General features: G+C 39.8%; 2 protein-coding genes and 2 pseudogenes across 3 annotated transcripts in view; 2 read left to right on the forward strand and 2 right to left on the reverse strand.

The window, feature by feature from the left end:
* Positions 1-26,847, forward strand: part of LOC146465230 (blastula protease 10-like) — a 532,877-nt gene that overhangs the window by 211,181 nt on the left and 294,849 nt on the right. The window lies entirely within an intron of this gene.
* Positions 432-4,090, reverse strand: LOC146465254 (uncharacterized; annotated as a pseudogene).
* On the forward strand, positions 17,054-20,456 carry LOC146465255 (uncharacterized; annotated as a pseudogene).
* LOC146465256 (uncharacterized) lies at positions 20,573-24,135 on the reverse strand. 2 transcript variants are annotated; one of them, XM_085128566.1, is made up of 3 exons: positions 24,088-24,135; positions 22,648-22,766; positions 20,573-21,192 (listed from the first exon to the last, which is right to left on the reverse strand). In XM_085128566.1, exons 2-3 carry the CDS (start codon positions 22,744-22,746, stop codon positions 20,722-20,724), a joined length of 570 nt encoding a protein of 189 aa, XP_084984692.1. In that variant the 5' UTR covers positions 22,747-22,766; positions 24,088-24,135; the 3' UTR covers positions 20,573-20,721. The 2 variants fall into 2 exon arrangements, with proteins under 2 accessions (XP_084984692.1, XP_084984693.1); XM_085128567.1 differs by having other exon boundaries at positions 24,091-24,134.

Here is a 26,847-nt window from a genome sequence, read left to right on the forward strand (position 1 = left end):
GAAACTGTGTTCAGCCACCTTAACATAAAGAAAAAGTACAAATAAAGATTGTGCTGTTTTGTTGTTATAACGTGGAATGTTTGCCTGAGATATACAATTAGTATCAATTACGCCGTGATTGCGATGAATTCTGTTTGTTTTTGGGCTAACAAAGATTTCCCTATGATTGTTTGGCATTATCAACGGATATGAGCGTCAGAACGATTCAAAGAATCTAAATTTTTTCGACTGAGTTTAGAATTATTTTACGAAGTGCTTCTGAATCACATTTCTATGAAACTCACATTTTGGCTAAATTGATACATCGAATCTATTTATGAGCCCTCTTTCTCGTTTAACTCAACAGTATAAAATTGCCATGCTCACAACGAAGTGTTCTGTTAAGGTATTCATTTTGGTTTCGAAATTTGCCGTGAGAGAGTTTGTTAGGTTAAACCTTGGAGTTCATGGGAGGTAAGCGATCAAATAAAATTGTACAATGGGTGATTAAGAAATATTCCATTTCTTATCTCATTCACATTTTCAGAAGGTGAATACTAGAGCTCTGGAATTATTATTATTATTAACTCCCTGCTGAACAACATTAGATCGCTGAAGTGCGCATGCACCGTGGTTCCAGAGTCCCTCTTCAAACCTATGTCGTAAACCGAATGGTCAATATTCATGAAGTCAGGATTTCTATTCTCTGCTAGAGTACGTTCCAGTTTCATCTCGCCGTTTTTAAACAGTCTCACTGTACGGTCAGCACGACTCCAAGTCGTTGCTACGTGACTCCACCTGGCGACAGGCACGACATTACTGTAGGGAGACAATTGATGTTGCCATGGTTATCAACTCAAGTACCAAGTAGTTTACTGATCATGAACAGATGAGACTACAATTGCAATAAATAACTTATATGTGTAAATGATAGATTTCTCCAGTCATAAATGGAAATGGTCTGGTAGCTGGCTTCCGAAAAAATAGGAGCTGGTGTTGGATTAGAACAAGGGTTACAGTTCAGGGGCAGGGTTAGGGTTTATGATTTTATGAGTTACTTTAAAGTATAGGCATGGAGGACAGGGGTTAGAGTGAGGTCAGATTTCCTAGTTCCCACCGACTTTCTCTCCACTTCCCACCTCTCGCCAACTTGGTGCCCCTCCCCCACCTCACTACCTTTGCTATTGTTGCTAGTTTGGGAATTCTTCGCTATTATTTTGAGTCACCCCCGCCATATCGAAAGTGCTATTCTATTTTCGCCCCCTTCCCCCATTCGTCCTGTCACAGCAGTTCATACCCTCCCAATATAAGCCAGATGGGAGATGACTCACTTTGCATCCGTGCACAAAACGATAAGATCCGCACCAGACTGGTCTCTTGCTTGGGCGCACAGGGGACCATTCGTCTCCATGTAAATTCGGAAGGGGAAAGGAGAGGACCAGTCCCCATAAATCGGCTTCTGTGCATTCGGAAGCAACGCCAACTTGATCCACAAAGCAATGGTGACGTTTTTTGTGGACAGGTATGGAAGTTGGAGTTTTAGCGTACGTTCCATGACTACCATCCAAAAATAGAACGGTTCTGCCATCTTGCTGTTCAAATTTTGCGGCTCCTCTTAAACTAGCTACAAGAAAGGGTAAAAACGTATAAGACCTTTGGTAATTTTTTAGTTCATAGTTGAATACGCTTATGCAATAGTTGGCGCTAATCCCAGAAGATACATTGTCGTAATGTTCATCGTGTCCAAACAACGTGAGTCCCCGACAGGAATCAAACCCATGCCTGCCGCACTGTGACAACACGGATGCTCTATCGAAAGCTTTAAGTGTGTTGATACTTTATACATACTTATCATTGACATATTTTATCACATTTTAGCGTTCATGATATTCTTACCGATTTTAACTGTTTGTAATATATTTATGCTAAGTTTTGTATTTTACTCGCACTTGAAAATGACCTCGGAGAGGTCGAAACGTCGTTTTTTTAGCGTTAACTCTTATCACAAAAAAGAAGATATATAAAGAAGGACGGAAAATGTAAAACGATAAACGAGAAAGCGTGATAAGATGAACATTACATTAACTTACTTCTCATTTCGTTACCAAGTTTAAAATTTGCCCAGCACATTTGTAACATGTTAACTTAATAAGCGGCCGGCCTACTGGGCATCATTCCCCCAGTGGTTATTCCTCAGTGATCTTGGGGTATGTAGTACGCGTATCACATATGAAGTTAGTACGTGGCCTCGCTGGCAACGAGTTTCTCTGGAGCTCAGTGGCTAGAACATCCAACCTGAATGTGGAATGCCATTGATTTCATTCCCGTCGGAAACTCAGATTTAACCTCCCTGATGATTCTCACAAACACATGGCATTTCTCTACATCATGTTAACACAGAAAATCGCAAAACTGTTCATCTTCCAAATTGGTACTCTTAATCCCCACGGAATCAAAGAACGCTTTTCATTTGACTAATTTATTCTTGTTTTCCACATTACCATGCTCCCACCAGTAGCATAGCTCCACTGCTCACTATATAAACCACATACAACCCATAATTCTTTGATTCGCTCTGACGAAGGGATAATGCTCGAAACATCAAAACTCGAATCTCTTTACGGTGGCAAAATTACCTTATCAACTCTATTGATAAAACCAAACTTAGATTTTTTTCTGTTTAACGCTCATGGCGTGATTAATAATGCATCTTCCCCCGTTCATCGCCGACCTTAAAGCGCACCATCTCGCTTTACTTATCACTTTTGTACGTGTCTTCTTTTCACGCGTGACACAATCTAGTTCAAATAAACCAGGGCATGAAAAACAAAATGGATTTTGTAGCCTACCAGGCGTAAAATTCGTAAAACAATGCCTAGTTTTACTTTTGTTGAAAGGACTTTTTAGGACCTTGTTTTTGGTCACGGCTTATTATTGGAGGAAGATTGGTTCGATTTGACAAAAAACACCTTCCAAAAGGAGTAATCGGAAGGAGGCGAAGGAGGAGGGGGCGAGGATGGGAGGGGGGAATTGCCGCTACCTTCTAGCCTGCGGGAAGCTCTCTATTATAGGTCAGCCAAGAGAGGATTGGGGCGGGGACGATTGGGTTCCTCGCCTCAGCTCGCGGTATATCCACTCGCGGCTGACCCAAAATACAGAGCTTGCCCGCCGTCTATTACTTTCTGGATATTGCTACCTTGGGATCATCGCTACTTGCGATGAAATATAATAACGGCCAAAAAAAGAAAATTTACTGAAATGATATTTTGGGTGTTTTTTCTTTTATCCACATAATTTTCACACATAGGATAGATATGGTCGTCGATTTTGCACGCAGTACGCGTCTTTGTTTTAGGTTTTTTTTCAGTTTTGGGTAAACGTATCCAGAAAACCTGTTCCTGTCTTATTCAAGGGAATTACCTTGATAGCGTGCGTTTATGCGTGAATAGCAAAACTGGTTGTGTTCATCGGACATGTTGTGTTACTCCAGCAACAATGAGCGAACTTGTTTATTCTACTAACGTTTCGATCGGAAAGATTTCCAAGTATAATTGGAATATTAGCTTGTCTTATTTTAGGGACTAAGTCTGGATTCCCCAAAAATAACTGAGCCACACATGGTTATATCAGTGTTAAGCATGGCTTAAATTTATCAGTGCTTACTTGAAAAGTTTGTCCGTACCATCTAGTTTCCAATGGAGAGAAAACCCTGCGAAATAAATTGGATAAATAGTGGCATCCAAAAAGATTCATATTATAATCTCTCAGAAAAAAAGGAATCGGATGAAATCTTGTCGATAATCCTGAAATAAATTCCTTAAACATATCCTGAGGAATCTAGTTTGTGTTTGTGTTTCGCGAGTTCACGTTTCTTTGAAACTTACGTACCTGAAACAATTTGAGAGAAGTGGATGAGTTTCCTGCATTTTTAATGCGTTTTAGAGCTCAACGTTGTTGAAAACAAGACCAAGGCCTTCACCTCACTACCCACTGAGAGGCGATTGCAGCTGGTGCTGGTCCTAGCTGTGTGATCAGAGGTTTCAACCCCGCTATCGGCTGCAATGTATGGCGCCCTAAAACTCAGGTTTACCAAGAGAAGATAGAACGCCATTAGGCTGCTTGAATTAAAACTTTGAAAAGTGCAAAAGCCATGAACAAAGATCCTGCTTGCTTGTACGTTGGATCTCACAGGAGATCTAATCCGCCAAACTTGAAAAATAGACGATGAGAAGTCCCAAGACTACTGGAAGGCTGACACATCGTAATATATTTCAAAACAATAATACGGCTGGCCAAACCACCTTCTTCAGGTTTAGATGTTACTAAATTATATAAATGAAATTACCATATTATATTATGGAGGATGTTGCAATACATAGGAGCGGCGGAAATGACGTTTACAAAGTGGTACCAAAAGATAAGAAAATAAGTAAAATAAAATAAAATAAAATAAAATAAAATAAAATAAAATAAAATAAAATAAAATAAAATAAAATAAAATAATAAAATGAAAAAATTTAAAGAATTACAATTCATCACGTCTATTTAAACCGTGGGGTTCCAAGGTCCCCGCTAAATTTATAAGAAAAGACTCTCTGTCTTTTCTGAAATAATCACATGAGGAGTGGATAACTTCAAGTGGTATAAGTTGCATATCAGTGTGGCAGTGGTTTGGTTAAGAAAGAAAATGTTCAGAAACAGTGGTTGGTTTGTCAACTGGGCGTCTATGTTCGTTGAATCTGTCTTTGAGACGTCGCTTAGTTTCACCTACGTATTGTAAATGGCAGTGGTTACATTGTACCACGTAGATTAAATTTTTGGTGTTACCGGTTATGTGTGAAGTGATGATACGGGTTTCACCTGTGAAAGAAAATGTATAGTGTTTAAGACCGTTAGTAATGTAAGGACAAGTGGCGCAATTTTGTCCACAGCGGAAAGATCCTGGTGGTAAATTAGTGCTGTTAGGAGCGGTGACAGCTGGTAGTTGTGCTTTAACTAAAATGTCGCGAAGGTTAGAAGTGCGTCTGTAAGCGACGATAGGTGGGTGTTTAAAAACGTCCCTGCAACGGTTAGTTGGCAGAGCGTCAGTGCGAGAAATATTAGCAGCTCGTAGAAATTACAATATTATATTGTGGAGGATGTTGCAATACATAGGAGTGGCGGAAATGACGTTTACAAGGTGGTACCAAAAGATAAGAAAATAAGTAAAATAAAATAAAATAAGGAAGGAAGGAAGGAAGGAAGGAAGGAAAGAAGGAAGGAAAAATGGAAGGAGGAGAGACCGAGAGGGATGAAGAAATGGGGGAAAGGACCAGGGAAGGAAGGAAGGAGGGAGAGTTAGGGAGGAAGGGGAAGGAAGGATGGATGGAGGATGGATGACTAAACAAACTAAGTAACGTAAATGCTCCTAGCACCCTGGTAAATAGCCAGAGCCTAATGACCCTAGCGTCCCAAGGCACGATGTTCCCCTTTTTATTTTCTCTTATTCTGCTCTTTAATTTGTTGATGATGGTGCTCTGGTCGCTCACACATCCAAGAACCTGCAAGCCTTGCCGCTGCATGTACTACTTTCAGGCTTAAGATCAGTGAGTGCACCGTGGCGGACCAACCGGCAACTGAAGAGCCTGAGAACAAGCATGAACGGCAGGAAGCTGGCCATTGTGGAGCAATTCTGCCACCTGAGATCATACGTCACCAGAAACGTGAATATGGAGGCAAAACTCAACAGCCGCTTCGGTTGCGCTGCTAGCTGCCTCGAAAAAACTGCGAAATCGGAAATCGAACCGGAAGTTGAGGTTGGAGACAAAAAAATCGCAGACTACAATACGTGCGCACTATCAATGCTGCTGTATACGAAGCAGATCACCAGATTTAGCCGTTCCATCTGATAAAGTTGAGGCGAACCTTGGGGGTCAGCTGGAGAGATGGAGCATCGAATGACGAGGTCTTGTGTCAACACGGATGTGACAGCACGCACACAATCTTCGTTACCAGGCGGCTCAGGTGGTTCAGAAACCTATGCTGACTGCCGGATGACCGTCTACCCAAGGCTGCCTTCTTCAGGGAGACGGTATCCGGGTTTTGTCCTCGAAGTCGGCCAATCCTACGTTTCCAAGGTCAAGTGCGGGATGAAGTGCGGCACTTCGACATTTCGGTGAACAGGGTAAAGCGGGCATGTGCGAAGAGAAAGAGAATGCGAAGCTTATGCACGGTGGCTTTATGAAAGCGGAGTCAAGGTTGCGGTAGGAGGGTTAACCACGCCGGAAACAGGTGGACTGGCGCGAAAGGATTTGATCCACTGGAATCTGAGTGGCCTATTTACAGTCAACTCTCCGCTAACGGACACTCTCGTAAGCGGACAGCTCTACTTACGGACGGCTTTTTAAATCCCCGTTTTTACCTCCCAGTCAAGCTTTCTATTTACACATTCCCGTAAACGGACACTCTCTCGTATGCGGACGCGGACACTTTTGAAAATGAAAATTGGATTTTTCTTTTGTTTACGCTCTCTCGTAAGCGGACACACCATGTACGTAATTGACTCTTGGCAATGAAATTTGTCTTTAATTTGCAATAAATCAACAAAAATATGACCTTTAACAGAGCAACAGAACAGCGGGGATCGCTTTTTACAAATTTCAATTTGTCCGCGGCAAAGCAAGCTGTCCGTTCGTTTGACATTAACAAGAGTCCGACGAAACATTTGTAGTGTCACGTTAATTATGGCCTAGCCTGTTCACGGACGTTTTTTTTTTCGTAAGATATTGGCGCTCGCCAATATCTTACGAAAAAAATAAACGTCTGTGAAGGGGCTAGTTATGGCCACGTTCGTCATGGTCTACTTTACTTCTTGTTTCTGTTTTCAATCACTGATTGTACCAAACACTGTATCCCAGATAATCAAGCTTGGACTTGAGCCACGGTAAAGATGTTTCAACATCACCATAAAAAACGTATTTACAAGGAATTTCGATGCCGTACCCAGCTCCTCTGTTGACAGGTTTACCCGTTATGATGGCTTTCCCTTTGTTTGTTCCGCGCTTTAAAAACTTGGTGACAAATTCAGCCATCCTCAAAGGAATTAGACTGTTCACAGCCCCCCTATTTTCCGTGGGATTCCGCTTCGGTGTAAGCGAGCGCGATCTGGGAAGAGTGTCTAAACTACCGAGGGGGGGGGGGGGGGGGAGTCCCGCTCCCCTCGGAAGTTTAGACACTCTCCCCAGATCGCGCTCGCTTATATAAACAAAGATGGCGGCGGTTCCATCGAAGCCTACCGGTCTAATCCCACGGAAAAATAGGGGGGCTGTGAACAGTCTACAAAGGAATGTGACCAAGTATCTCATCGAATCCAGACACTGTGTTAGCGTGTTCCTTGGCTGTGGTTTCAAGACTGCAATCTTCTAAATTAGGCCTTACTACAGCAACCGCATTCACGTCCTTGATGTTCTTTGGCTCGCGTTTGAGGGCCCTTTCCTCATTTAGTTGTGGATCCCAGCCAGCCGCATCTTTGTATACATGATAACCGCGAATGTAGGACTCAACCATTACGTACGATTCTGTCATCCTGTTTGCCATGGCTTTATACAGCTACAGTCAAGAGATCACAGCAAAATGGGGTCCGTAATTTCTCTTTTCACAGCGTGTGTTTACTGTTGTTGCTTGTCATCGGGTTCTTTTTCAATGAAAGTAAATTTAGTGTTTGTACGTGTGTGGGCAGGTCATTTTAATTTCCTAAAATCTTGACGTCGGTACTTTTAGCCTGTTAAACTGTCGGTAAGAGGTGTGAAAATTTTCCAGAACTCTTACAGAAAGCTAACATCATTTAAAAATACGAGTGCAGTATCAATTCTACCATAAAAATTCGTTTGCTTTATCCTGTTGATTGAAATACAGTATCTCTATTACTGTAGTTTGTAGTCGTGGATACTAACTGTATACAGTACACTGCTTCGTGTAATTTTCACAGATTACAATATAATCCCGTAATTCGCGTGTCAATCAGTGTGATTTTCTGCCATATTCAGTGCATTGGCGAGTTTATACACGTGTATGTTGCTGTGAATATGTCGTGCTGCAGTAACTACGCGAACGTTACAAAATATATTTGTTTAACGTGCGAAAGGCCAGTTTGTAATAAGTCAAGTGATTGTTCGGTGTGGGCGGACGAGGAAAATCCAGGTTGGAAGGCAGGTATTGCTGTTGCCTGGTGTTTGCCCTGTTTCGACAAGAGAATTGCTGCTGAAAACCTGATCGGAGATGAAGAATTCAAAGAAGAGGAGCCAGTCAATCGTCCAGAGCAGCAAGTGAATCAAATACAGGGGAGTCCTCAAGTGGAAACAGCAAGCAGCTCGAGTAAGGCGAAAAAGAAAGCAAGACAGGCTACAAACGATGGTCAGAGCCGCAAGTGTTTACCCCTAAATGAGAAAGTACAAGTGATCCGTGCCTCACAAGATGAAAAGCAAAGCATCAGGCAGCTGGCGAAGAGGTTCGCTTGCGGAAAAACTCAAATAGCAAAGATCATTGCTGATAAAGAGAAAATTATGGATGAATGGATGTCCAATGGCAGCTCCACGATCAAACGAAACAACTTCGAAAAGTATGAAGAGATAAACCGCATACTGTGGGATTGGTATGTCAAGGCTAGAGCAGCAAACATCCCAGTGGATGGGCCTTTTCTCAAAGAAGAAGCCAGGTTGATTGCCAAACAACTCGGCGTGACAACTTTTAAAGGAACAAAAGGCTGGTTTTCTAAGTGGAAGCAACGGCACAACATTGCGCAATTCAATATCACTGGCGAGGAAGGGGATGTTAGCAAAGACACGGTAGAAAGTTGGAGTGAACGTGTAAAAGAATTGACCAAGGGATATGCAGCTGCCGATATATGGAACGAAGACGAAACTGGGGCATTTTGGAGAGCGCTTCCAAGCAAGTCTCTCTCAGAGAAGGGAAAGCGATGTCGTGGAGGAAAGAACGCCAAGCAAAGGATCACTGTCGCTTTCTTTGTGAGCGCCGACGGAAGAAAGGATACTGTTGTTCTTATCGGAAGCAGCAAGAAGCCCCATTGTGTTGCAAACCTTGTAGATATTTCGCGCCCGTGTGGCGCTCAGTATTTCAGCAACGCAAAGGCATGGATGAAAACTGAGATAATGGAAAATGTGATATCCCAGTTAAACAGCAAGATGAAGCGGGAAAATCGTAACATCATACTCTTTCTCGACAATGCTCCCTGTCATTGTCCCTCCCTAAAAGGCAAGTTTTCCAACATCCGAATTGAGTTCCTGCCGAAAAACACCACGTCACGCACACAGCCTCTTGACGCAGGAATCATCAAAACTTGGAAAACGTACTACAGGCGGAAGCTATTGCGATATGTTGCTGGCCAAATGGATGGAGAGAAAACTGCGAGTGAGATTGTCAAGTCCGTTAATTTGCTGATGGCTGTACGATGGGTGGTCAGCGCCTGGGAAGAGGTTCCAGCTGCAGTCGTCTCCAAATGCTTCAAGAAAGTTGGGATGTATCCTGTTGAAAATCTCAATGCTGAAGAAGATGACGACCCGTTCGAGGGAGAAGAATTGATGGATATTCCTGAATTGCTAAGCCATATTTCCCCAGGACTAGACATGTCAGCGTTCGATGACGAAGCTGAGGCCTTTGAGCCACCTGTGGATACCACACTTCCAAACTGGAGAGATACCGTGCGACAAGAAATAATCGCTGCGTCTATCAACGAAGAGCAGGTGTATGAGATAATCGACGATGATGAGGAATATGACCAGCCCCTGCAACTTCCGGAAATTACATCTGCGGAACAGGCGCTGGAACTTGTTGGGAGGCTAGCGGCATTTTCTGACTGGCAAGGAAACGAGCCGCTAGTCCAGGCAATTACCAAGGTCAATGATGTCTTAGTAGACATGCGACTGAAGTCTCTATTGGCAAGGAGGCAGTCAACCATAACGGACTATTTCTCCTAACTGTCATAGGACCAAGCAAACCTTCTCTGGTCACGATATACCTTTTGGACGACAGCAGTAAGTCCCGTTGAACGTTTTATAAGAAGAGTTATGTTTTTAAGAAGCACCAAAGTTACATTTATAGACGGCAACAATAAGTCCCGTTGAACGTTTTGTAAGAAGAGTTACGTTTTTAAGAAGCACCAAAGTTACATTTATAGACGGCAACAATAAGTCCCGTTGAATGTTTTGTTAGAAGAGTTATGTTTTTAAGAAGCACCAGAGTTACATATATGGACGGCAGCAGTAAGTCCCGTTGAACGTTTTGTTAGAAGAGTTATGTTTTTAAGAAGCACCAGAGTTACATATATGGACGGCAGCAATAAGTCCCGTTGAACGGTTTGTTAAATGTAGAAGAAATACTGTATATATATATTTTTTCGAGTTTTAACATTTGACATCAATAAAGAGTTTCGCTTTATATCTTCAGTTGCTATTTTTGTCTACGCAATAAAACACAATTAACACCCGCTAATTAACTCTCCCGTAAGCGGACATCCACCCTATTTTTCTTTGGTGTCCGCTTACGGGAATAATTCTCGTAAGCGGACAGCTCTACTAACGGACACGTTTTTCAATTCCCGAGGGTGTCCGCTTACGAGAGAGTTGACTGTATTCTGTATTTTTGCCCCAAGTTACGCTTTGTGTCAGTATATCCAATTTCTTCCCTCTTCAATTGGCTTGAATCAATTAGTTGAATCTAATGCACACATCTTTGTCACCCACGTCTTTGAAATTTGAATAGGCGTTTAACCTGTCACGTGAAATTAGCTTCTTTTCAATGTCGTGTACAATCCCGTACCTTTATCTTCTCACTATTCGGAGAGAGGAATACATAGCTTTGGGTATAAGATTGTGTACTTAAGCCTGACAGCTTGTAAGAGGCATGAAGAGGCAATTAGTGAAAGCGGCTTATTACTGGTCTTATAATATAGAAGGCAAAATTACTGAATGCTGATTGGTCGAAACAGAGGCCATGTTTTCTTAATTTTCCTTTCAGCGAGGGCCAAATTACTTACTCCTAATTGGTCGAGCGGCGAAACTGACTTGCTCCTGATTGGCTGGGCGCGCATTTAGTTGGTTTCTTCATTTTGCATTGCCACGACAACAACGACTTCTTTCAGGTTCTTTGGAGTTTGACTGTTTCAGCCGGATTGTTTGAGCCAAAAATACTTGGACATCAAGTGCTACTGCTACATAGGAAATTCTTAATTCTTACAAGAAACAGCAAGAGATTATTTGTGTCAAAAGCTAAAAACGTGATCGGATTTGTTTGGTTGAAAAGCTGAAAACGTTCATGGCCGCTACCAAGTAGAATAAACGTACAATTTGAAACACATTTGGTTTGGCTTGTTTGTTTTGAGTTTGAAAACGGCGGGTCTAAACTACTGGTCACATTCCACAGGTCAGATTACAGGTCACTGTGCTACAGATGAATAAACAACACCAAAAGTGTGTCCTAGCCCTAGTCATTCTACCAAAATGTCGTTTAGATCGTGGGGAAAATTGTGGCTTAGTTTATTTTTCTTTAGCACAGTGGCCTGTACTTTAGACCCATGAGTTTGAAAACAATAGAATTATTAGAAGATGAAGAGAGGAAGTCAATCTTTATGTTTGCTCCTCCAATACACACTTTTTAAAGCTCAATCACCCTGTCATTCTTTACACGCAGTGTTACATAAGGCGACTGGTTGACAACAGCCAAAGAACATAAATAGTCTGAAAAGTACTGGCAAGGTGTAGCAATAAAGCTTACCAAATTTCTTTAAGACAACTTTTCAATAGCCTTACCTCAACGCAAGTTGCTTGACAAAACGTAGTATGGGGAGTTTTCTTTCGGACGTGGTCAAATATAAAACTTTAATATTTCCAACTTCAAAACGTTTTATTTGTTCGCAAGAAAGCGAGGCGGAACTTTCTTTAATAAGAAATCGCTTACGCCGGACTAACCGCGCGGCGCGCGAGATTTTAAAATTTGCCAACATTTGTCGGTATACTGTCAAAAATAAAGGAATGTTTTGGTCCGCTAGTTATTCAGGTTGTGTGGTATATACTAAAACAATTATTCACCTCAGTGTCGGAGAAAGTGATGGATATATCCATCACTATTCACCGACACTGAGGTGAATAATTGTTAACTAAAATCCATATTTGTCAAATATTTTTCAACAGATAAAAATGAATGCTTGCTTGGAGAACACAACTGTTCCTCGCCTGAGCTGTGCATAAACACTGTCGGTGGCTTCAGGTGCTCAAGCCCTCCAGAACAGACCCAAGATGGAAAACCGTGCGTTGGTGAGAATTACAACTGTACTGCTTTTGCTGCAATGAGTCGAGAAAGTGTTCGATGAAAATTCAGTGGCAATCTGAAATGGATATTGTGAATGAACGATCTCTTCCCATAAGTTAGCAGGGTATTTGCTTAATGTTTCTTTTCATCGAGGGTTTATATGAATCGGAGGGAGGTTTGAAAATGAAAAATAAACTTAATTCGAGCAGCGTAATGATGTTCTATCTTCTCTTGGCAAACCTAAGTTTTAGGGCGCCATACACTGCAACCGGTTCCGGGGTTGAAACCTGTGATCAAACAGCAGGTAGGAGCAGAACCAGCTGCGATCGCGTTTCAGTGGGTGGTTCGGTGAAGGCTTTAGGCTTGTTTTCAACAACCTTGAGCTCTAAAAAGCATTAAAAAATGCAGGAAACTCATTCACTTGTCTCAAATTGTTTCGGGTACATAAATTTCAAATAAAAGTGAACTACAAACTAGATTCTTCAGGATATATTCAAGGAGTTTATTTCAGGATTATAACATATAACATGTTCGATGAACACAACCAGCTTTGCTACTCAGGCATAAACGCATGCTATCAAGTTACTTCCTTTGAATAAGACTGGAATAGGTTTCCTGGATACGTTTACCAAAAACTGAAAAAACAAGACGCGTACTGCGTGCAAAATCGATGACATATCTATCCTATGAGTCAAAATTATGTGGTTAAAAAAAAGAACACCTAAATATCATTTCAGTAATTTTTTTGGCCTTTATTATTTTTCATCGCAAGTAGCGACGATACTAAGGAAGCAATATCCAGAAAGTAATAGACTGTAAGTGGATATAGCGCGAGCTGGGGCGAGGAGCCCAATCGTCCACGCCCCAATCCTCTCTTGGCTGACCTATAATAGAGAGCTTGCTCGCAAGCTAGAAGATAACGACAATTTCCCCCTCCCATCCCGCCGCCGCCTCCTTGTTCTTTTTGGAAAGTGTTTTTCGTCAAATCAACCCAATCTTTCTCCAATGATAAGCCGTCACCAAAAACAAGTTCTCCTGTAAACTAAAAAAAGTCCTAAAAAGTCCTTTGAGCAAAAATTAAACTAGCGATTGTATTCCGAATTTACGCCTGGTAGGCTGCAAAATCCATTTTGTTTTTCATGCCCTGATTTATTTGAACTGGAAATTATCACGCCCGAAAAGAAGACACGAGCAAAAGTGATAAGTAAAGCGAGATGGTGCGCTCTAAGGTCGGCGATGAACGGAGAAAGATGCATTGTTAATCACGCCACGAGTGTTAGACAGACACAATTCTAAGGTTGGTTTTGTCAATAAGGTAATTTTGCCACTGTAAGGACATTCGAGTTCTGATGTTTCGAGCATTATCCCTTCGTCAGAGCGAATCAAGGAATTATGGGTTGTACGTGGTTTATATAGTGAGCAGTGGAGCTATGCTACTGGTGGGAGCATGGTAATGTGGTAAACAAGAATAAATTAATCAAATGAAAAGCGTTCGTTGATTTCGTTGGGATTAAGAGTACCAATTTGGAAGATGAACTTTTGCGGTTTTCTGTGTTAAGATGATGTAGAGAAATACCACAGACTGATATGTGTTTGTGACAATCATCAGGGAGGTTAAATCTGAGTTTCCGACGGGAATAAAATCAATAGCATTCCACGTTCAGGTTGGATGTTCTAACCACTGAGCTACAGAGAAATTCGTTGCCAGCGAGGCCACGTACTAACTTCATATGTGTTACGCGTACTGCATACCCCCAAGATCACTGAGGAATAACCACTGGGGGAAGTAGGCCGGTTGCTTATTAGGTTAACATGTAACAAGACTAGTGTGCTAGGTAAATTTTAAACTTGGCAACAAAATAAGGATTAAGATAATGTAATGTAATGTTCATCATATCACGCTTTCTCGTTTATCATTTTTCATTTTCCGTCCTTCTTTATTTATCTTTCTTTTTGTAATAAAAGTTAACGCTAAAAATCACGACAATTCGACCTCTCCGAGGTCATTTTCAAGTGCGAGTAAAATACAATGAAGCAACAGAGGACTTTTTCCGTGTTACATATGGCTTTTATAAAATATTTCTAAAAAGATAATTCGACAAATGAAGGGAAATTTTGTTTATTTCTTGATTGAAATAGATGTTCTCAGTACACGCTCTGGACAATCATTTTTGCTACTAGCCAATGAAAACGCGCATCTGACAACACATGAAACAATCAAAATTTGCGTTATAAAAGTCAAAATCAAGTTGAAATTTGTGGCGCCCCGTGTGGATGACGGCGATTTCAGCTTTGAATTCTCGTAAATCTTACAGAAAAATACCGAACATTCGGTGAAAACTAGAAGAAATGTTCAAAATATACGATTCTGTAAGGAAAGAACTTCAAGATGAGGAGTTTATTTGAGCTGAAAATGAATGTCACTGTGCATGGTCGCTCTTGAAAGTTACGTGAACTTTCCCGATGTGGCAGCCTGAGATGGCCGAGAAGTCGAGTCGCTCATCGTGCCTTGTGAAGTTTTGCTGTTTAGGAATCATAGCACAAGCAGCGGATCCAGACTGTTAAGTTGTTGCTGGTAATAGTAATCGTAACAGTAGATTATTACGCTAAGCAAGTCTCAGAGAAAATACATTTTAAACAAATTTGACAGCAAGAACACGGCAACCGGCCGTACAAAGTTTGATTTGAAAGATTTATAGTCTGTAGCATATAGTTTTTTATAATAAAATTTCGATATAACGCGCGCGCTGATTGGTTGAAACAGCGTGCTTTATCAGAGTACAGATGCACGGAGCAACGGTGTCACGCCATCACCCTGTTTGTGAAATTCCTGCACTTCCCTCTCGGTTTTATTTATTTATTATTATTATAATTTTTCGATCCAGACGTCTTTTATAACCTAGAAAACGTAAACGAGCTGAACATAGACCATCCTGTGCGCATACAAGGTAAAAAAACAGTACAAATAACACGCTGATTGAAAGTGAAGTTTCCGAAGAAGTTAGCGACTAAAACACAGAGCCAAGTAGAAATATAAACAAACCGAGATTTGCAAACATGTCAACCCACGAAATGGTCGAAATTACATCGAAGGCAGAGACGATAAACACCAAAGATAGCATAAAATGGACAGCTCAAGTTTTAGAACGAAAGATGTAAAAATGTCACAAGCTTAAACAAGTGTTAAAAGGTCCCGTAAACGCTCGTTAGCTATATTCTCGTACAAAAAGATCAAACAAAAAATTGAGAGAACTGAAAATTTAATTAGCTAACGAATACACAAATATATAAGCTTACAAGATCCTTACATTTTTGGTGCAAGTTCTATCACGCCGCATCATGGCCACCTCCGCTCACCGCAGTGAAGCAAGCCTCAGAAATTACAACTGTCGCCCTTCGAGTGAACAACTTACAGCTTGTTCAGATATCCTCTCTGGAGCATTGAAGCAGTCACAGCAGCCCTTTTCCTAACGGTGTCAACAGTTCGAGCACTCCTCTTGCTCCCGTGAATTCGACTGTTGTTTATTCACAAAACACAGCGCAGCAGTTGGTTTATTACCGGCCGCGAGCTTTAAAGTAGTTTGTTTTCGAATTGCCATGTTGATGACGTCCAGATTTTCACGAGCCACAAATCCACCTGATTTCAATGAACATTTACTTTTCCATCCTGATTTTTGAAAGGGAAAACTGAAGAAGCGCTGACGCTACTGGCGTTACATTCGAACTGAGCAAAGTTTGTAAACTTTGATGCCTAGTTTTGACATGTCTGACAGCTTTCGTGTTGTTCAACCAATCAAATCATTTGAAACATTCTAATAAGGATTGTGATTGGCTTATTTTAGCGTGCTTTATCAGAGTACAGATGCACGCTGACGCCAGATCTGTTCGTTTGGAAAATGAAGTTGGTTTTGAAAATGAGGGTGAATGCGGGGGGAAATAAAGAAGCCTCGGCTGTGCTCTGTTCTGTTGTAAAGCACTTAGGAAGCAGCTAGAGCACTCAAGAAGTAGGGAGAAACACTCGACTACGTCTCGTGTGAACAACTTACAGCTTGCTACACTTCTTTCGTGCTCTAGCCACTTCCTGTGTGCTTTACAACAGAACAGAGCACAGTCGAGGCTACTTTATTTGTTAAGTGTTCGTTTTCGTGTACATTTTTTGAATAAAGAATGTCTTTTAGGAAATTTTATTGTGGTACTCAGATGCAAAAATTACCTTGAAAAATTTTTACTGCGTATTTGTTGCATATTTCGTCGTCTTCACTTGAGCTCCCTCGACGAGGTCGTCTAGCGAGGCAGGCAAAGCGCTGTGGTTCTTCTTTCTTTTGCTTTTTTTCCCTCGGGTTTAGAGGGAAGGAGATAGGCAAACCCCGATCAAAATTTTGGGAAATTTTTCACCATTTCCTTAACAGTTGTACTTGAAATTATTTTGCGAGTCTTGCGAAAGCTTTAAAATGTTTTCAAGTTGTGCCGGGAGACACAGAAAGCGTGACGTCACAACCGTGTTTACATACTCTCATCTAAACACACCTATCGACCAATGAGAGCGCGCGTACTATCTCAAATATTTTTTAAAACTTAGCCTAAATATATTGCAAACAGTTAAAGATCAGTAAGAATGTCATGGACGCTCAAATGTGATAAGAGATGTCAATGATAAGTATTTATAACGTACCACCACACTAGTACTTAGAGCTTTCGATAAAGCATCCGAGTGGTCACGGCGCGGTAGGTCATGGGTTTGATTTCTGTCGGGGAGTCACGTTATTTGGACACGATGAAAATTACGTCATTGTATCTTCTGGATCTTACCGCCAACTATTGCAGAAGTGTATTCAACTATGAACTAAAAAATTACTAAAGGTCTTATACGTTTTTACCCTTTCTTGTAGTTTAAGAGGAGCAGCAAAATTTGAACAGCAAGATGGCTGAACCGTTCTATTTTTGGATGTTAGTCATGGGACGTACGCTGAAACTCCTTCTATACCTGTCCACAACAAAAACTTAACCATTGCTTTGTGGATCAAGTTGGCGGTGCTTCCGAATACACAGAAGCCGATTTACTGATGGGGACTGGTCCTCTCCTTTCTCCTTCCGAATTTACATGGAGACAAATGGTCCCCTGTGCGCCCATGTAAGAGACCAATCTGGTGCGGATCTTATTGTTTTGTGCATGGATGCAAAGTAAGTCATATCCCATCTGGCTTATATTGGGAGGGTATGAACTGCTGTGACAGGACGAATTGGGGAAGAAGGCGAAAGTAAAATAGCACTTTCGATATGGCGGGGGTGACAAAAAATAATAGCGAAGAATTCCCAGACTAGCGACAATGTGCAAAGGCAGTGGGGTGGGGAAGGAGCACCAAGTTGGGGAGAGGTGGGAGAGGTGGGAACTAGGAAATCTGACCTCACTCTAACCCCTGTCCTCCATGCCTATACTTTAAAGTAACTAAAAAATATTAAAGATCAGTATATCCTTCGGAGGCAAGCTATGTCTAAGCCAGCGTTTTATCATAAATCATAAACACTAACCCAGCCCCTTAACTGAAAGCCTGTAACTTAATTGTAACCCTTGTTCTAAACCAACACCAGCTCATATTTTTCGGAAGCTACCTACCAGACCATTTCCATTTATGAGAAATCTATCATTTACACATATAAGTTATTTATTGCAATTGTAGTCTCATCTGTTCATGATCAGTAAACTACTTGGTACTTGAGTTGATAACCATGGCAACATCAATTGTCTCCCTACAGTAATGTCGTGCCTGTCGCCAGGTGGAGTCACGTGGCAACAACTTGGAGTCGTGCTGACTGTAGAGTGAGACTGTTTATAAACGGCGAGATGAAACTGGAACGTACTCTAGCAGAGAATAGAATTCTTGACTTCATGAATACTGCCCATTCGGTTTACGACATAGGTTGGAAGAGGGATTCTGGAACCACGGCGCATGCGCACTTCAGTGATCTGATGTTGTTCAGCAGGGAGTTCCAGTATTCACCTTCTGAAAATGTGAATGAGATAAGAAATGGAATATTTCTTAATCACCCACTGTACAATTTTTTTTGATCGCTTACCTCCCATGAACTCCAAGGTTTGACCTAACAAACGCTCTCACGGCAAATTTCGAAAACAAAATGAAGTAAGTAACAGCACACTTCGTTGTGAGCTTGACAAGTTTTAATGTTGAGTTAAACAAGAAAGAGGGCTCATAAATAGATTCGATGTATCAATGTATCGAAAATGTGAGTTTCATAGAAATGTGATTCAGAAACACTTTGTAACATAACTCTAAACTCAGTCAAAACTTTAGATTCCTTTAATCGATCTTAAGAAGTGCTAACGTTCGAAACGTCAGCACTCGAATGTCTTTACGGTGACTAATTTACCTTATAAATCTGCTGATAATACCAAACATTCGTAAGGAAATGACTGTCAGCCTTAAAAAAAAAAAAATCACAGAATCCATCGCAATCACGGCGTAATTGCTTGTTTGCAACAATTTAATCGAAATTGACACTAATTGTATATCTCAGCCAAACATTCCACGTTATAACAACAAAACAGCAACAATCTTTATTTGTACCCTTGCTTTATGTTAAGTTAATTGCAAAAAGATATGAAATAAAATTAGAGTACTGGCTTCCTGGAATAACCATAGGGGCTGCCGGGGTCTGGCAGCCAGTTGACATCAGCATTAAATGAAAATAAATTACAGGTCAGCAAGATAGTGCAAATTCACAAGAGACACACACAAGGACAGAGAAACTAATGGAATAGATATTAAAACTAGGAATTACTACGCTGTTATCATGTAATCTCACTTGAGGAGTTGAATTAGGATCCAACTGTTTTAACAGGAAATCGTCAAATCCTGGAGTCAGAGAATAGTACGTTTAAGGTTTTAAACCAGCTTTCTAAGGATAACTTTAAGTTTTGTAGGTTGTGACTCGTTATAATGTGTTATGAGTTGTAGACGTTTCGTGCTGGCTAATGAATGAATGAATGAATAAGCAAATGAACGAACAGTGAATGAATCGGGATGCTTGGGTGATTGAATGAATAGATTATGTAAGATGTGAATGGATGGACATGTTGTAGTTAATTTTTTATCTCAGTTAATTTTTAGTTTTCCTTTGTTCTTATGGATGGCAATGAGTGTAAAACAAAGGAAAACATCCATAACAGCAAAGGAAAACTAAAAATTAACTAAAACAGATACATACACGTAGAGGGATGGATGGGATGGATTTCATGAGAATGCTTCCATCTTCGCTTGAAGCACTCGGATCTGTTTTGAGTGACGATCAAGAAAAATCAACTTGTGAGTGACTTTCGCTGTAATTACTGAATTGAATTAAACAGAACAGAATCTTCACTTTAAGAGCAAGTATTTTGATAGTTGAGTTTAATCGTTTGTCTCACGATTGAGTCACATAGATGTGGATTGCGACTTTTCGACCGCTACACTGCTGGTCTTCATCAGGCGATGGTGTCGACTGATTGCGTAACAGTAGAAGTAGCAGTTTATTGCCCAGGGCATTTTATTGGCCATAAAAGCAGTGGTGAATTTTTTTTAAGGACAACCATATCTTGTTCATAATAGAGTTCTCGCCTACAGCCAAATGTTTCTTTCTTGAAGGGGGGGGGGGGGGGGGGGAGGGGGTGTCGGGTCAGTTCCATAAAGTGGGATATACGGAGAGGCTTAGCCCTAAAGGTGTCCCCACCCTCACCACTCCCATAAAACGGCAACTGTGGGATATCACGTAGTTGGGTTTATAGATTAAACATCGACTGGGAGGGAGGAGGATACCAATAATTAATCTCGTACCCAGATCTCCCACGGTCAGGTGGTGAGATCTGGGTACGAGATGAGTGCGCTGTTTGAGTCTCTTGTGATTCGTCAAAATACATAATTACTTTGGTTTAATTTAGTTTTACGAACACCCAAATGAAATCCGCTCTAAGAGGCCTCATGAGGTCAACGTACTTTGCAAGACGCATATTTAGATTGTGGCGTGGTTAGGCCTTCTTTTTTCTTTCGCTGTTCGGTAGGGGAAAGTTGTTTTTCTTGTTCTATATATATCATTCTTTGTCAGCCTGACTTTGCTCATCTGGTCATAAAAGTCGCCGTATCTCTCCAATGTACACAGAACTTCGACACTCGCATGAGATTCTCTATACAACGTGTTCAACCTCGGAAAACCCCGTTTTAGAGCCAAATAGTTTTAAAAGGTTAGATGACGAGAGGTGAAAATTTGATACTGAATACTATGAATAAATAAGAAAAATGGCTTACCATTAAAAGCTTTAATTTATTTGATTTAATTTCCACCTTTTTTCCCTAGACATTCTAACAATAAATGTACCGTATTTCTATCGACCCTTATCACCGTTATAGTTTCAATGCCCCGCTAGCAGCAACGCCAAGAACACTTTTCTGTTTAGGGCTTTCGGCAGCAACAGAAGCTAAAATAGGCGTAATCGTAATTTATGATGGTTTCGTCAGAACTGGATACCTCGTTCCCCCCATTTACTCGACCGCTACATCCGTAGTTGTAAAAGAAGCCCACGATCTGCCCATTCTCTGCGGCTTTTCCCTTTTTTCCATGCACGGAAACCTCTGCATCGCAGGTGCTGTACGCAGTTGGAGCACAGATCTCAGTGCAGGTCTTCTTGTCATGGGTATTTCTCACCATTACTGCGTTACCCCAGGGCCCACTTCCTCCTGAGGCGGTGCTTCCTCTGCAGGCAGCAGCGGCCGACATGTGCAGTGACTGCCAGGCCAAGTCGTATGCCGAATACTTGTCGTATCCAGCATCAAGGCGGTCTTGAGGCAGACGGCCATTATCATCGAGTAAGGCAAAGCCCCCAGGTTGGCCGGCCTTGTCCAGCCGAGCTTTGAGTTCGGAAACCTGGAATAAATCGCATGATATAGCTAAGCTTGGCTTCAAGTTATGTTGGTTATCCTTCTAGGAACCAAAAAATGTATAAATTTTATGTCAGAGTCATTGTACATTTCCCGTGCTTTGTTTCTTAAAATGCGTTAGTTTCACTCTTTCAACTGCAGAAAATGATACCTCATTCCCTCAGAAAGGTCTTTTTGAGACTGTGTTGATTGAAATTAGAATAAACTGGTTGTAAACAATCCTTTCAAAGATTTTCGCGATTGATGAAAGCACAGCGATAGGTCGAGAGGTGTTTAAATCATCCTTTGATATGCCTTACGATTCGGTATAACTTTTGCCAGCTTAAGGATTGTGCCTACTAATACCCAAGTATTTTTTTGCGGTTAATGACTATGCGGGAAAAGCAGATCTTAGCAAGGGCTATAGGAATCCAAAAAGAAAATTGGGGTTAGCCATGCATTCTTTAGAGATAATTAAGCAACAATTATTCTAAAAAGCAGTAAAATACCAAGCAATTTATGGCATTTTCTTCCAAATTAAGGCTTTATTATCTCCGAAAAATACATGGCAACCCGCAATTTTCTTTTGGATACCAAGAGCAATTGCTAAGTTCTGCTTTCTCTTTATAGTTTTAAGCCACGCAAAAATATCCCTCTATGAGTAGGCACCACTTATAGGAAACCCGAGTATCACGAGATGCGCAGAACGTATGCGCAGTAATGATAGCAGGCACCGTCCTTAAGCACTACGCTCAATTGACTTGTTAAACATGACCGTCAAGGTATTACAAATTATCGGAAGTGCCTCCTTTATTAGCAAACGCGAAATACCATCTAGTTCAGACGACATAGTTTTAATAACGGCAAGAATTTCACGTGGTGTGGTTTCTTTTAATTCAAAGGAACTCAGCCTTTGGGAATATCCTGGGGAATATCCGCGTCGTAATCGAAAGGTCCTAAAATTTATGCCCAATGTTAAGTTAAAGCAAGTCTAAGGGCTGATTTATGTAAAACGTGTATTGAAATGTCCAGTTATTTCCTTGGCATTATGGTAAATAAGTTATCTAAGCTTCAGTTTATGGACTTTGAAAAGTTAACTTAAATTCAAGCAAAAGTTCCTTAATTATGAGGCCTTTCCACAGTGTATATAATGTTGTATGTATATAGTGTATATATAATGATAGAATTGTAATTGTAATTCTATTTCATTTTATTTTATTTTGTCTATTTACTCTTTCTTTCTAGTATTTATTTTCTCGAAGATATTAGCTACTCTAAGCTACTCTGTAAATTCGAGGATAAATAAAGTATATGTATGTATGTATGTATGTATGTATGTATGTATGTATGTATGTATGTATGTATGTATGTATGTATGTATGTATGTATGTATGTATGTATGTATGTATCATAAATTCGAAATAAACGCTGCCATGTTTGAGAAAATACAGTGATTGCTAACCTCTTTTTGTAATTTCTTCAATTTTCCTCCTCTAGCATCAATCCCAGTGATGAACAGTAGAACAAGTAGAGCCGAAGTAGAGAAACAAGATAGCTTCATGTCTCTTGATTTTCTTTGATCTAAGAAGAAAGGGAGATATGTCTTTTTAAATGAATGTTTGTTTGAATTTTATGAATTTTCAATCTACTCTCCTTATTACACCATATTGTAATTAAGCAACGTTTGTTGCTCCATTACCTTTTTAAAAGAAAAATAGGACCTGTTTGTATGGGCAAAGGTTGTTCTGAATTAATATGTGGATATCTGAGAGAAAAGGAGACACCAAAGTAAAGAAAAAAGGAAATAAAAAGCGTTTTAGGAGACTATGTGAAAGCGATTTTTGAAGAATGCAAAATATGGTAACCTTGTACATAGGCAAGCGAAAAAGTCAATAATTTACCAACTGAAAACTGTTTATTTATTACTGCAAGTCATTAAGCATCGAAACATTGCTAAAGCTAATGGTTCAGCTCTGTCCCGTTTATCGTTTTTAATCATTTTATAGTATATCACGGATAGAGTTAAATAGAATCAATTATGATATGATGCTAAAAAGCTATGCTTTATCAAGTATCAAGGATCAGAGCGATGCTGGTTAACAGGAGCTGTATTTATTTTCAACGACATATGGCTTTAAATAAAGGAATGCGAGAAGACAAAATAGCCTACTATAAACGTTCATTTAAAATGAAGTTATTAATATATCACAGGTAGTATTCCTAGTTTAAACTGAAGTTATTATTATAAGGATGTTAAGATCAACGACAGAAGGCGAGGAAAACTTTCCTTGGTACGTATTATTTCGGACGAGCTACTAATCTAAACAATGCGGTGGCAATAATTCTAACTGTTGAGAGGTTTGTGACTTGTGTTACCATTCGTCATTTTAACGATATAACCCATAATGCATGGGCTTTCATATACCTCGTAGATAATGCTATTCATTCTAACAAACGCTATTTCATTTTTGGTGTCCTAGATCATTTGTGGCTTTCAATAAATGACCTTCTAGCTTGAAGCTTGACCAGCTTATTCAAGTATTGTAAATCTGTTTGAGGAAAATCGGATTGAAGCTACAAACACTGAGCATGAAAAATGAAGCCAGTTTTAGGTTACAAAAAAAACTGTGGCCTTGGCAAAAACTCGGCAAGAAAAAGGGTCCTGATCAGTAACATGAAAAGCTGCAAACAGTGAGTTGTCGGTAACTGTGTTTCAAAATTCAGGCGGATGTTTCGAATTTATCAGAACTCACTTATATTGCGAAAACACGCATGGACCGAATTGTGATTAAAATACTGATGGAAACAATTCAAGAATCAACAGGTCTCTTATATGAGCTGTTATATCTGATGCCGAATGGCTACATTTAGTTTAAAGTGATAATTCGTTTTTTAATCTTACCACCTTCTCAGCGAAGTCTTCACCCTGCTAACAATTCAAAGAAGTGTGCTGAAATTAATAAGATTTTAATTTAAGTAGGGAGGAAACACTGACCGTCGAATTCTTGACTTCACTTAACGACCGAATGGTTGCTAGTAAAAATGTGTGACACACCACACGCGTTGAAAACAATTATCAGTGTCCTAAGGGTGTTTATTTAAATCATTTGTCAAAATGTTTACAAAATTTGAGTCACTGGCCTTTAATTTAAGTACTTCACTTAAAGACATACATACATAAATACTTTATTTATTCCAGAAGCAGACTATATATACAAATAAAAAACAGAAGTAGAAAAGGAAGTTTAGAGGTTAGCCCTATGCGAGAACTCCCTCAATAAAAGAAAAAGAAAACAATATACATATATCAAGATCTTTACAGTCAAATATTTAAATACATTTTGAGCTTAGATTTAAAATGCTTTCAGTATTTTAAATCTAGGCTCAAAATGTATTTAAAAGACCAGAAGAATGTATTTTCTAGATCAGAATGTATTTAAAGACCGAATGGTTGTAAATATGTGACACACCACACGAGTAACCCCCTGAGGGGCTTTATTTCAACCAATCATTTCGATCTTTCTCTAAAATGTTTACAAAATGTTGAGGTACGTACCGGAGCATAATTAGAAATAAAATTCTTCACTTCACCTAATGTTTTTTTCTTTTTTTTTCAATTTTTATAGAATGTTTAATATTGGAAACTATTCTTTGTATGGGAATTTAGTTTCCCCCAATTATTCCCCGGTCCTGCGCTTTTTATATCTTTTGTAATTTCATTTTTATTGTACATATTCTAGCATGACAAAGCATTATTAAACTTAAACTTAAACTTAAATACGTGATGGACTTTTGAAACAGACCACTCTCGTTGAAAAACATTTTTGTCAACTCTCTCCGAATACTGTTTTCGAGACTCTCTCGTTAGTGACCACTGCTCAAATTTCTGAATCGACCGCAACCACTTTCGGGACCAACAATTTTAAAAATTCTTTCATTTTGCGTTTTCGGTAAGGGAAAAAAGTTCAGTTTTAAAAGCGTTGACAGATTTAAGAAATAGCAAACGTGTATCGTGCACCTATCGTGTTACTGGTGCACGCGTAAGGATGCCCAAAAAGAGCGTAAGAGTCACTGCTCGAGGCGTATCCAAGAGCAACTCAGCTTAAGTAGCAGCAAACTTTCAAGCCTGAATTTTTTCAGCCTTTCTTTCCGCTACTGCTTAAGTTGAGTATAAAACTGCGATAATTATTCATTTATTTATTCTTTCTTTTCCAGTTCGCTTAATATATATTCACTTTGATCTCATCACACCTCTACGGGTATATTATGGTAATGTATAAAAGAAACGAACAGGAGTGTTTTATCGGGTTTAAAACCACGAGGCGCAGCCAAGTGAATTTAAACCCGATAAAACACGTGCTGCGCGTTTTTTTGAATGGGATCAAAAACATTCCTGGAAAAGCGTGTGTCAATAGAGTTCATAACAATTCTGCTTTTGTGAACGTTGGAAATTAGCATACGAGAAAAACACCGCATTGTAATGAGGAGCGTTTTATCAGCTGATAAAACACCGCACACTAATAAGGCGGAGGTTTATCGATATAAAGCCACTGCACGTGATGTATTATCGACCATTTGATAGGTCAATGGGCTAATGAATCATTAATGAGTTTTTTGAAGAATTCACAATATGACCAGCTCCAAGTTGGCGTGATAGAACAATTGGTAGAGCACTACACCTGCATAGCAGACGGGTCATGGTCTCGAATACCGTTCGTCTTTTTGCTAATGCTTAAGAGCGCCTATCCGTAAAAATCAAACATATCGCGGCAAGGGTGAAAGATTCGATTTAAATTTCTTTCATATTTTAATGTCAGATAGGCTAGGATATAATTAAAATTACTGTATAGTTTTTTCGGTAAAATATACTTTTATTCAAAGAAACATGCAAAAAACGAAAATCCGTAAAAATCCAAAATAAAAATAACAATGCAGTGCTATCAAGCTAACTGGGAGCGGGTCATTTTGGAATTCGTACATAAACATGATATACCCGTGGAGGTAATGAGATGAAAGTGAATATATGAAAATTCATACACAGCTGTATTTGAACTGTGAAAGAAAGAATGAATAAGTGAATGATCGTTGCAACTTAAGAGCGCCAAATTCTAACAAATTCAGACAAATTCTAAATTTCGTGGCAAGGGTGGAAAATTCGATTCCTTTCATTTTTTAATGTCAGTAGGCCAGGATATAACTAAAATCACTGTATAATTTTTTCGGTAAAATATCCTTTTATATCAAAGAAAAATGCAAATAACGAAAATCCGTTAAAAACGTCATTTGAGGCGCTAAATTATTACACGGGTTTGAGAGCCTCGCGTGCAAAAACAAATCATTCTACCGCTTTTAAAACACAGAAATCTTTTTTTACAATCTCTAAATATCTGTTGGAATGATTTGGGAAATATTGCGTCGTTCTGTGTATGCGAAATAATTTAATTTCGAAGGCGTACAACTCACTGCAGAAAAAATATTTCGTAAATAAAATTAATTAAACCTACAAATCGATTAAGCTTCTGGTGGTTGAATGTTATAAGGATGGTCTATAGATTCCTGGATAATTTCTTTGGGCAAATGATTAAGAGCGACGCGAGAGCTTTTCAAAGTCCGTTAAAAATGCAAATATTTGACCCTCCGCGGTAAACTTTGAAGTTGCGGG

The sequence above is a fragment of the Pavona decussata genome, unplaced genomic scaffold (assembly GCF_977016875.1).
Source record: "Pavona decussata unplaced genomic scaffold, jaPavDecu1.1 SCAFFOLD_156, whole genome shotgun sequence".
Classification (NCBI taxonomy): domain Eukaryota; kingdom Metazoa; phylum Cnidaria; class Anthozoa; order Scleractinia; family Agariciidae; genus Pavona; species Pavona decussata.